This window comes from Montipora foliosa, chromosome 3, assembly GCF_036669935.1.
Source record: "Montipora foliosa isolate CH-2021 chromosome 3, ASM3666993v2, whole genome shotgun sequence".
NCBI lineage: Eukaryota > Metazoa > Cnidaria > Anthozoa > Scleractinia > Acroporidae > Montipora > Montipora foliosa.
This window is the reverse complement of record NC_090871.1, coordinates 69317842-69329965: the sequence shown is the minus strand read 5'-3', so window position 1 is coordinate 69329965 and position 12124 is coordinate 69317842. Positions and strand designations below refer to the sequence as shown.

The following is a 12124-nucleotide window of genomic DNA, read 5'->3' as shown; positions in this document are numbered from 1 at the left end:
TCGGTAATGTCCATTCTATCACGAAAATGCATTGTATCGTTCTCCTCCCGGTAACCGGGATGGAGTGTTCATATGGCAAAATTTCCAGCGCCCGCCTACCGAGACCCCGAATGGAAAAACCCAGATCTCGGCAACCGAGCTGGCTCGCCTTCTCATATGAACACATTGACGTTTTTACAAAGGATTTAGAGGCAAGATCTCGGAAACCGGCCTCTGGGGCCCGTTTCTCAAAAGTCTTTAAACTTTACGGGCCGTTTTCGGGTGTCACAATTCCCTTTGTATCTCAAGAAAGGAGAGGATTTAATTCGTCAAACTTCACAGTTATTTTTCTTTTTGTTGTCTTAAATACATGTTAAAAGATCGGCTTTCCAAAACAAGCGGTTGGCAATTTCACAAATGGCTTTTCGGGCCCGAAAAGTTTTCGGGACTTTCGAGAAGCGGGCCCCAGCCCGGTCAACCGGGCTCATATGAAGAGGCCCTATAAGACATCCACGCTGTAAGAATAATTAATCAGGCAATTAAAATTTAAAATAAGGTTTATAGCAACTGGCGACCTGTCAACGATTGTGAGTCCAATAAACTAAACTGAGATGAAATGGTGAGAAGAAAGAATAAATAATATATTTTTAATATTAATAATTTTATTATTAAGATTTTTTTCTTCAAATTTGTTAACTTATAGAACTACTTATGGGACTGCGAATTTTGTATCAGGAATAAATGCAATCCCGTTTGCCGATCGTGAGCTTTTTGTCCCCCAAAAGTACGTTTTTACTTTATCAATATTTTTTTCAATAAACGATATCCGAAAAATGGTCTTAAAAAAGCAGCTCATAGCTGAGACATCCCAGTACGCTTCGTCATCTCAAATTTTGAACTTAGGGGAATCCCCGACCATGAATAAATTTTATGACTATTATTATGCGATATGTTTTTCGGACGTCAAAAGCGTTCGTTTATTTGCGAAGAAAGCTTGAGAAATTGAAATCCACTGTGTGGATTCCTCAAGTAAATGATAATAAGCGAAAGGTAAGATTCTCTTTACAGACACATCCGAAAGTCTACGATATTTTTGGTATTGTTACAAAACAAATTTCTAAAACCTCTCTGACTCCGGTGCGTCATAGATCGGCTACCATCATAGGAGAATTTACCAGCGTTTAACGCATTTCAGTCGTACAGAGAGCACTTATATACTAACTATTCGTCTAGTTAGATAGTTATAGTTTGAGAGACGCTTGCCAATGGCATTGATCAAGTAAACTCATGATGTTTTCAGTGAAGACGGAAAAACAATAATCAAAACATTCGATCGTCCTCGCTCTCGCCCGTGAACTTTCCGGACTCTCTCGGCGCGAGTAGTCCTCTTGTTGCTGGTTGAAATGATCTAAGAATGAGTTGCATAGATGCAAAAGAAGACGACAAGTTATCCTGGCTGCTTCAGGCATTCAAAGGACAGGAAAGGAAACTAAGGAAAGGAAAGGAACTTTATTTAAAGTGTCTAGTCGTTCTAGCGCTGGAGCGCTAATTGAGGGGACACTGTAAACTGAAATTAACAATGAAAGCAAATTAAGTCAAATGTTGGTTTTTGAGGAGAGGGAGTACCCGGAGAGAACCTCTCGATGCAGAGTAGAGAACCAAGGGTAACAATTTAATACCAGTCGATGCGAATGACTTATTAGATCGGATATTCAATCTAGTTTGGATGCCGGCTCCATCCGTTGAACAAAAAGTCAAGTGTTGAATTAATTGTATGAAATCACTTCGTAGCGAAATTAGTACTTAACTAAAATAATAATTGTTTAGGAATATTGTACCGTGAGGCGATGTTTATAGATCGTGTATTTTTTTGTATTTTGATCGAATTTGTGACTCTGTGAAGACCGCGAGATTGCGATTGTCGCTCGATCTGTCTTTTGTTGTAAGAACGAATTTGCATCCGGTGTTTTTTCTAGAATTTTGTCGTTGTTGACTATTTAAGCACCTACATCCTCTAATCAGTTTTACCTATATAAGCAAGAAAAGCCCTTTTACCGCCTAAAATTGATAACAGAACCTTTAAAAAATTTATTTTTAAATGAAAACCTGCTCTTTAGATGCAATAGGAGGAAGGGGCCTTAAAAGATAATTATTCAGTTTGTTTAGTGTGTTATGATGTTAAATATTTATGATTTTTCGTATGAAATTATATTGGTTACACACTTGTCGCCATGGTAGTTACGAATAAACACCAGATTGTTTTGGGAACGAAATTTCCGGAAATTTATACTCAATTTACACTCAATTAAATCGGCTTTTATCTAGTTTAATAATTCAAAATTCATAAATTTTTGCGTGGCCTCTTGGGCTTCTCGAGATTCCCTGATATTTAAAATTCTAGGGCTGTATCTTGTACCATCGCCACAGTATTTAACGAAAAACGCCATTCACAAAAGAAAATTGCCCAAGATCTGAATATTAAAAAGGAATATTAAGAAGCTCACTTATAACCTTAAAAATGACTTAGTCGAACGTTCTGTCAATCATGTTATTATTTCTGCTGTCGCCGAAACAGTGCAATTATTTATTCAAAATGTAATAACCTGTCCACACGTTTCCGGTGATTCTGGCATGCAAATTCGCCATTTTTAAAATCCTCTCTCCACGATGGAAATTTTTTAATACCATCCGAGGCCAAAATCGGTGAACGGACGAATCCGAATATTTTAAAATTCGATAACGTTGCCGAACATCGGATCTAGTCTTTACAGCGTCAATAGCGCATGCTACGATAGAAAAAACTAACAGAAGAGTCCTGGAGACTAGAGTGAATCCGGATACGGGAGTCCACCCTATGTTAGTAGGGCCTTTGTTTATTGAAAAGTGAGCATCGATTTTTGTTTATATTCCTAGAAGAAATACATATGAACAATACGGTGCCTATGTTTGGCTCCAATATGCAGAATTTGAAGCAAATGATTCGATAAAAGTTTGAAGAAAATGTTAACTGAGTCATGTGTCATGTTTTTTTCGCTGTCCCGTGGTGTTTTAATTAATATGCGCTATTCACCGAGAAAGGCAATTCTGAAAACGATAAAAAACCATTCTCAACATGATAGGTGCAAAAATCAAGACCAAAGGAATTCGAAGCATTTGAGTCTACCGTATTCGAATCTGCCAATCAGTGCAACGCGACCCTTGGCAGTTCCCAGCCCCTCCTTGCAGTTCCCAACGGTCGCGTTGCACTGATTGGTAGATTCGAATACACTCAAATGCTTCGAATTCCTTTAGTCTGGTTTTTTGCACCGATCATGTTGAGAGAGCTTTTTTATGGTTTTTAGGATTGCCTTTCTCGGTGAATAGCGCTTATAAATTAAAACAGCACGGGACAGCGAAAAAAAGATGGCACATGACTCAGTTAACATCATATCGAATCATTTGCTTTAAATTCTGCATATTGGAGCCAATCATAGCTACCGTATTATTCATCTGAATTTATTTCGAAAGATGAAGTTCAAATTCGGCGAAGATATGGGGGCATCTCTAATCGACCGGATGCTGGTGTTTTTAAGTTGAGAATTTCACTGACTTGGCGTCAGTTCCAGCTTAAAGTGGACTAGGTCACGCGCCGGCGGCTAATTGCTATCTGCGTTTTAGGTTGTCTTGTCTCCTTGGCTAGTTCTAACCGCCGAGATCAAATATTCATCTCGCAAAATAGCGCTTAAAACAGCACGGGACGACGAAAAAAAGATGATACATGACTCTGTTAACATTTTCCTCAAACTTTTATTGAATCACATTCTTTAAATTCTGCATATTGGAGCAAATTACAGCCACCTTATGGTTCATCTGTATTTCTTCTATAAATAACAGATTTTAATGAACAACAGCCCTACAAACAGAGGGTGGCCTGCCTGTGCGTCAGCGTAAAAATGTATGAATCAGTACAGAAAAAAGTCGCAGAAAATAGAGATTACTTCCTGATTGGTGAGCGCGTACGATTTTTATTCTCGAGTTATGAAGAATCGCAAACGAACGAGTGAGCGCAGCGAACGAGTGAGCTTGCGATACTTCACAACGAGTGAATAAAAATCGCACAAAGCGAACCAACCGTGGTGTAATTTATTTATTATATAAGTATTGAGATATTACTAAATAAATGTTGGGTTTTTAAGAATAATTCCAGTCTAACAGGTTTGTTAAGTTTCATTATACAACGAGCTAATCATCCCAAAACAAGCCATGTATTACTGCACTTGTCCAAGACTTTTCAGTGATTTGTATCAAAAGTGTATGTCGTGTAGAGCCACTGTGACATTTATTATAGAATCTTTTCCCCTCTCTCTACAACAAAGCATTTTTTTTAGGAAATCACTGTTTTGCTGTCTCAGCTGCGCGGCCGCGACTGCAGTGGCGGGAAAATGAAGTGATTCTATTGGTCATACGATTTTTCTCCACCAGAGAAGCCTGAGACGATATTTGTCACTAGTGAAGAAAAAAATGTTACCAATAAGAATACTTCTTGTCCGTGAAAAACGATTTTTACATCACTGGTTTAGAGTGAGTAAAACTCAATACTGTTATGTAATATTGAAAAGTATCCGGATACGTGAAGACGGGGTTCATATAAAACACCATATATAGTGTCACTGGTGCATTTTGGGGGAGTTTCAAGAGAACATTTGAGCTCAGCACTGCCACAAAGATTTCGGACATTTTTGATCTACACTATCCTAAAATTAGTTGTAGAGAATTTAACACATGTCTAACGTCAACTTCAAATGTCTTAATTAAAAATTCTCCTCTGTAGGTGAAGAAAAATTGCAGGACCTTTCGCACAGAGACAATTTGAAAGATTCAATTTAGACTAAATTTTTCAAATTGTAATCCATTTTCAACCGAGCCATCCACTGCGAAAAAGCCTTACAAACAGTTTTAAGACACAAATATACCAATCATTCATAAAAATAGGCCGTTTCTGGAAGGCTTTGTGCCATACAATTAAAGCTTTTAATTGTTCAAAACATGCTTAAGTATCCGTGACCGAGCCGCTTTGTTAATAATAATAATAATAATAATAATAATAATAATAATAATAATAATAATAATAATAATAATAATAATAATAATAATAATAATAATGTGCCTGCTCAAAGATCGCCCAGACACACTACAAAGCCAGGCAGGACACGATGCTAAGGCCGATATACCACCGCTTACTGGATAAGTACAATTTCCAGAAAAGTCATCATGAAAAGCTATGTTACCAACAGAGCCTACCTGACGCAGTGCTTGAAAATGAGAAGGCAAAGATATATTGGAATTTGCCCTTTATCCTTGAGAAGCCACGGGAAAATGGAGCTGATAATAGTAATGATAACTATAATGATAATGATAATGATAATGATGTCATTGTTATTATTTTTATTATTATATATTTATTTATTTTTTTTATTTAAGCAACATGACAGATTTGAGACCCATAATAACACACTCTGAGCAAAGCCACACATTTGGAGAATTTTGTCAACACCCCCGCGCCGTGGGTCCTCTTAGCTTGTCAAGGAAGAGTATTCCCGCGCGCTTTTTGGTTGGTCCGTATGTGGCTATTCAATATCGGCTGGAAATTTTGCAAGTTCCAGAGGAGGAAATTTGGAGGTGTGTCATGTCTCCCACTGCAGATGGCTTTGCTATTGTAAGTCAGCTTACGTTATACGTTCACTTTTTTTTTTATATGGTCGATGTTTTGTTAATCAGGATCGTGAAAGGTAATACTGTACTGAAGTAAATTAAAAGAAGGCTACAATTGATTAATTAATTAATTAATTAATTAAGTAATACTTTTTATGGAGGGTGGGGGGGGGGGGGGTCTCGCTCAGGAGTGTAAATTGCAGATTTTTGTCTCACTTAAGGATTTTATGAAGGAAAGCCATTTTTTTCCCATTCTGAAAGGAACTGTACTAAAACGCCATGACACTGTGTGGGTGGTCTAGACCAAACAGAAGTCTAAAGCAGTAATCGTTAACATCTTGAGCGCAACCATTATAGGTTTGATTTAGATGGTTTTTTTAGTATGATCTCCTTTAATTTTGGTGTTTGATTATTATTTTTTGATTTTCCGTCGAGCATCACCATCACTTTTTCCACCGGCCCCAATCGTTCTTAGAGATTTTGCCAGTCTCTGCTTGCTTAAATGACGCCCAGGGAGTTCGGGCATGTACATAAACGAGTGAGTGTGATCCTCACCGTCTGTCATTGTTTCAGTTTGCTTGACTACATTTTTCTCCTCTCCAGAACAATGGAACCTATTTCTTAAAGGTGCATATTTCACCAAGTGGATTGATCTTCACTCAGGCTGAAGATTATAATTTCCGGCGAGATCTACAAGGATCCACAGGAATTGTTATCCTCTTGCTTCCCTCCTCAATACCAAAGGTCTTCACATTCACCGTAAAGCTTTTTTCCTTTGATGGGGACCAGGACGTGTTTGTGTCTTGTCTGGAACAGCAAATTCCACTCCCCGGACCCTGGCTGGAGCAATACCAGGAGGGGCCTGCTATTGAACATCCCATCAAGAAAATCAGGCCTCGAGGTCATTGTCGCCATTACAATGCATTGTTTCAAAATACTAAGATCTTGGGGTCCTGATCGAATATCGGGCGTGTGTGATATGTTACACGTGGTGTCAATCATGCACTTCCTCTACTTTATGTCCATCATTCTCTCCCTTGGGATAATTTTTAGTTTCGCCCCCATCCCTCTGTAAGCTTATGATCCAAGATGGCGGTCGATCATTAATCGCTTGGATTAATTCGCTCGCTCACCCAAACTACTTCTGCTTTGCAGGCTAAGTCGCATTCTTTTCGCCTCAAGGAAAAATCGAAACTTCCGTCCGGAAACTTTGGTTGAATGGATCGCGCCCCAGATTCTAAGTTTAATTCCTTAATTGTGGGTTCCAGTAGAGGATTTCGAATCTTTCATCAGTGTTTTACCGCAGTTGCTTGAAACCTGCAATCTGATTCGCTGAGTGAATTTCCGTTATCGATAAATTTTGAAACAGTGACGGGCGCTTCACTGATGCATGTCACACAACGGTGGAATGAGTAAACTCTTGGTCGATGTTGTGGTAAAAAACAAATACAATTGCGGACTCACTCAGGCTGTGCCTCGTGAGTTCATCACATTCGACGGCTGTGATGATGAATATCGTTGTCGATATGATAAGAGTAAAAACAGCACCAAGCCACAGTTCGACTTGTTAATTTTCATATTTACAACAGGTATGTGGACCAACGAGGCGGGAATGTCAATTGTCAAACGCTTTCAGCGTTTAGCAGATGATGGTAAGTTTTAGGTACATTTTATGTTTTACATTCGGGGTAAGTTTACAGCACTTTGGTCTTGGAAAATGCTTATTTTATTTTTTCTAAGGAATGCGAGAGATCTTCATGGAGAACTTGGAGAGGCTCAAAGAGTATGCTGACACGCATGCGCGGTTCACAGATTTGATACCTCTTGTATTATATGAGGTTTGTCAAGACTGTTTAATCCATGTTTGAAATACCTAGAGTGAAGCATTTCTGGAATAATAGTGTGTTTTTGTAATAATAAATATAGAATGTAATCGTTTGTCTCACGATGTGGTCAGTTAGCGATGCAGATTGCAACGTGTGATCTGTGTGTCTGTATTTTGTCTTATTTGTCTCTTTTGACAAGAGTGGATAAAGTAAGAGAACTTATCCGCCATACATTGTAATCTTCCAGTGAAAAGTATTCGAAATCTATTTCTAGCCCCATGGTCATTTTTAAGTCGGCATCTGATTGGTTAGAAAGAATGCCGTTAGGTAAATTTATACTTGCTGGGTCCAAAAATAGCACGGGTTTGTTCATAAAAAAATATATTTCAAAGGATTATTATTATTCATGGCGATCGGCTGTGTTCAGTTTTTCACTTTTTAAGTTAAAAATACTCTGTTGTTAGTAGGTATAATCATGCTTCAAACTCATTTTAGTGTTAACTCCTTAATAATATTATTGCGTTTCACTGTTAAATGTGCACACAATGAATGTAATTTTATTCTTAGCTAGAGATGGAGCTCATAGTGGTAATCTATAGTTTTCTAATATGCTTTCTCCCCAGGAAAAAAAAAAACTAAAAAAGAGTTATTTATAAGAAAAATTATTGGTATAGTTACTGTATAAACATAAATATAATGTTTTTTTTTTTCGTTCTGGCAAACAAATCTGAAAATGATTATCATCGAAGTACGAAGTGCAATAAGCAAAAACGAGAGTTCTTTTGATGTGTATGTTTTTGCAACAACAAAGGTCAGTTCCTTCATGTATGACCACACCCCTCACAGCACTGACGCTTGTCTTAAAGGTCATGACGACAGATAACATTTTTTCGCATAGTCCACAAGTACAACTGACTTTAATCTATATAATTTTTACAGCTGGCAGTGCTAGACTTGAACGAAAACCAGATCGAGGAGGCAAAGGAACATGCAAAACGCGCCCTGGTGATATCACGGACATATCATTCTACCAATCATTGTTTCCTCCTATCAAAACTCAAGTATCTTGAATCAGCGGTGGCCCGTAGGGAGGGGAATTATGCACGGGCTAAGGAATTGCTTGATGACTCCATAGAGGTAAGAGAGGGAGCGTACTGCTACTTAGCTTTAAGACCTAACAGGTGTTCTTTCCTTTATTTTGTGAATTATGTACGTTACATACGTACATACATATATACGCTTTTTGTTTCAGCAAACGTAATTTTCTTTTATATTTCATTTATCACTTTATGCTTTTTTTTTTCAGTTATGCATAAATGAATGACAAATGACATCAAAAGTACTAGAGCAAGACAACTTAAAAAAAAACACAGCTGCTGCTTTTTTTCTTAATTAGAAATGAATGATTTCTATCGTCTCTATTTCAGCTTTTGCTACCTTGTGCTGCTGGTGAAGAAACTACAGAGAACAGATATTGCGTCGCCTCTTTTTATGTAGAGAAATCCGCCAAAATTGGCATCACTGAAAACGAGGAGGCTATTGCAGAGAGTTGCTTCCAAGATATTGAACACCATTTGAATGCTGAAACACGTCCCATCACCAATCGCGTCCAAATTAGAGCAAAGAATAGGCAGCTTGCTTTTTATGTAAAGAGTTCAAGACATCTGAAAGTCCTTGACGTCCAGGGTTGGGTGTCTCAAGAGCATATGGCTAAAGCATTGCAACTGATTAAGGAAATTGAAGAGAGGCTTTTGGTCTTTTACTCCAAAAAGGCACTGTTAAGTTTTGACATCGTCAAAACGGATTACTTCATAAGGGAAAGGAACTTTGTTCAAGGTATAGTACAGCGTTAGAACTAAAAAAAAAAATCATTATTTATTCAAAGTTAAATCTAAGAGACACATGACCGATAACTATAGACCACTTTCATGACGTCTGTCATTTTGTTAACTCTTTTCTATGTATGTAAATTGTAAGTAATGGCTTTGTAGAAGTAAATAATTATTGTTGTGAATTGTGCACATGGCAACTAGTTCAGAAAGGTTATAATGAACATACAACTATAAAAGAATAAACGAATGGGCCACCATTATGAAAGAGGTCTATATAGGTGTTATTTACCGGCAAAGAGTAAGTCTGTAATGTGTGAAATGCTATCGTGGTCTTAAATATGCTGTTCACTTAAACATGTCAAAATACGTATATCTAAAAAGCGAAACAAGGCAAATTGGAGGAAATACTGCTTGGACTATAAAAAGCAGGCAGCTTGTTTCTGCATTTTCCCGCCATTATCTTAGGAGACTGATAAGCACTGCTAGACAAAGCAGCTTGCTACCGTCCCTGCCAAATAGGCGCGGTCAAGAGAATATGATGTAAGAGAGCTTATCCCCCACACATGACCCTCTTTCTATGATAATTGTAGAAGAAACAAAATAGGAAATAAGAGAGCTAATTCCCCATACATTCCCTCTTACTGTGATAATTATTTTAAAGCCATTTTTAGTTCCTCGATTATTTTAAGGTCGACGTACGATTTTTCCGAAAGAATGACGTAATTCATTCTGGGTCCAAAAATAGCACTGCCGAGATCGAAAAATAGATTTCAAGTAGTTATCATGGGGCATGGAGATAAACTTTCTTACTTCATATTCTCTTTGCGCAGTTTAGCTGTTCTCGCTCATTTCCGTTGGATTCGGTGCATGTAAAATTCGACGACCAAAAAGACCGTAAATAGTAGCCGAATGGAAACAGAAAAATAAAAGTAGTAATTGACTCTATCCAAGTTGTAAATACCTCTTACTAACCGAGTTCGAGGTCCTTACTGTAAGTTATGGACCGAGTTTTTTTCCCGTTGATTTATGGCCCAAGAGCGAAGCGCGCGGGCCATAAAACGATGGGGAAAAACGAAGATCCGTAACTTAAAATAATTACCGAGAAAACGAGGTTAGTAAGATATTTATCATATCTCTGAGGTTCATCTGGAAGCGGAAGTTTCAACTGCCACGTAGATTGCCGTGTCAAAATCCGAAAAACTAAATCTTCTTGGCTGTTTGAAATACAGTGAAACCCGGTTAATATGGACACCAAGGGGACATGCCCAAACACATGAATGTTTTAGTGATAAAAAGCTATAGCAGACATTTCGACTAGAAAACGTACGTTGTCTCTTTTTCAAGTTTAACTATACACGACATTGCCGTGAAAGAGCATGAAGGCTACGAGCAATGACTGCAGCAAAAAGCCAAGGAAGTGAAACTGCAATAGGAGGCAGACTACAGTTTTTGACACGGGACAGAAAAAAATTGTCGTTGTCCATACCAAAATGCGTCCGTATTAAGGACAATTTTTCTCTGTCCCTTGTCAAAAACTGTAGTGGGTAAATTTTGGAGAGAATATATGATCTTTTTGTCGGGGCAAACGAAACGGTTCGCTATACACGGGTGTCTGTATTAAGCGGGTGTCCGTAGAGCGGGGTTACACTGTTGTTGCTTGCAAGATTCAAACAGTTTTACAAGTTTAGGTAACTGAGACGACATGAAATACTTGCTACATAACGTTTTATCGAAATTCTAAAATTAGCGGGCCGTACTGTAGAATACTGTCCGCTGATTTAGCCAGCGCGCATACTATCTGAGAAATACAATAAAAGTCCGAAAAATAACAATGGTGGCCCTTTCTAAGTCGTACTAAAATTGCTGAGTTCAAATCATACGTACTTTCTTTATTCCATTTGACAGGAATTGCCCCATCACAGGAGGCCCAAACAAAGATTGCAGCTGTGCAGCCGACTGGGAAGACAGCGCCGAGATTAGATGAGGAGGAGGAAAACCGCACCCTTCCTTTCTTTTACCCTTGAAGGTCAATACCCTTTTTACGCGGGATGCATACCATACATACCACGTTATAAAACAAGTTGAGTTTTTTTTTTCATCGTAGTCACAAAAGTGCATTCTCCAGGGATAGTAGATTAACCACTTGATAAGAATCCCGTATGATACAACCGGAGCCATTGCGCCCCGAACTCGGGCCATCGGGCCCCAGGGGTGAGTAAGTTCCCACTAAGCCATCGAAGCAACAGAGATAATGTGATGGTTTGCTTTACACTTAAATCTTTCATGGCGGCCACCTTTGACCACATAAAGGAACTAGACTTTGCTATTTTAGTTCATTCATGGTCACTGCGGATGAGGCATTGCGATGAAACAGATGTAGACAGAATTTGCGGGTGTGATTTCACAGTTCACATCACTTCGTAGAAAAAATCGAAATTTACTGCGATGAAGTTGATCACGTACAAATGTACAAAAGAAAGAAAAATTGTACGTTGTTTAATAAATAACATTAAATCACAAGTGTACCTCTGGAAAAGTTGTTTTCTGTACCTATTATTTCGCGACATTCCGATTGGCCATTCCGAAATTCAGCAGGGAACTGGGGCGAGTTTTAAATTTTAACTAATCGAAGAACTGACACCACCACATGAAAGATCGTGTTAAGATTGGTCATTTGACCAAGTATGATGCTTTATGGGTGAACGGAGACCAAGTTATGAACCTTGAAATACGGTTTAAAATCCGTACAAACGTCTCTAATTTTGACAAAGCGTCCCCACAAATCAAATTTTTTTT

The 12124-nt window shown here is 38.3% G+C and overlaps 1 protein-coding gene across 1 annotated transcript; it reads left to right on the top strand.

Annotated features, from left to right (window-relative positions):
• The first annotated feature begins 909 nt into the window (after positions 1–909).
• LOC137996326 (uncharacterized) lies at positions 910–11859 on the top strand. The gene is made up of 8 exons (XM_068841727.1): positions 910–1029; positions 5440–5674; positions 6274–6571; positions 7260–7322; positions 7411–7508; positions 8436–8633; positions 8924–9332; positions 11234–11859. Exons 1-8 carry the CDS (start codon positions 1013–1015, stop codon positions 11350–11352), a joined length of 1437 nt encoding a protein of 478 aa, XP_068697828.1. The 5' UTR covers positions 910–1012; the 3' UTR covers positions 11353–11859.
• The last annotated feature ends 265 nt before the right edge of the window (positions 11860–12124 follow it).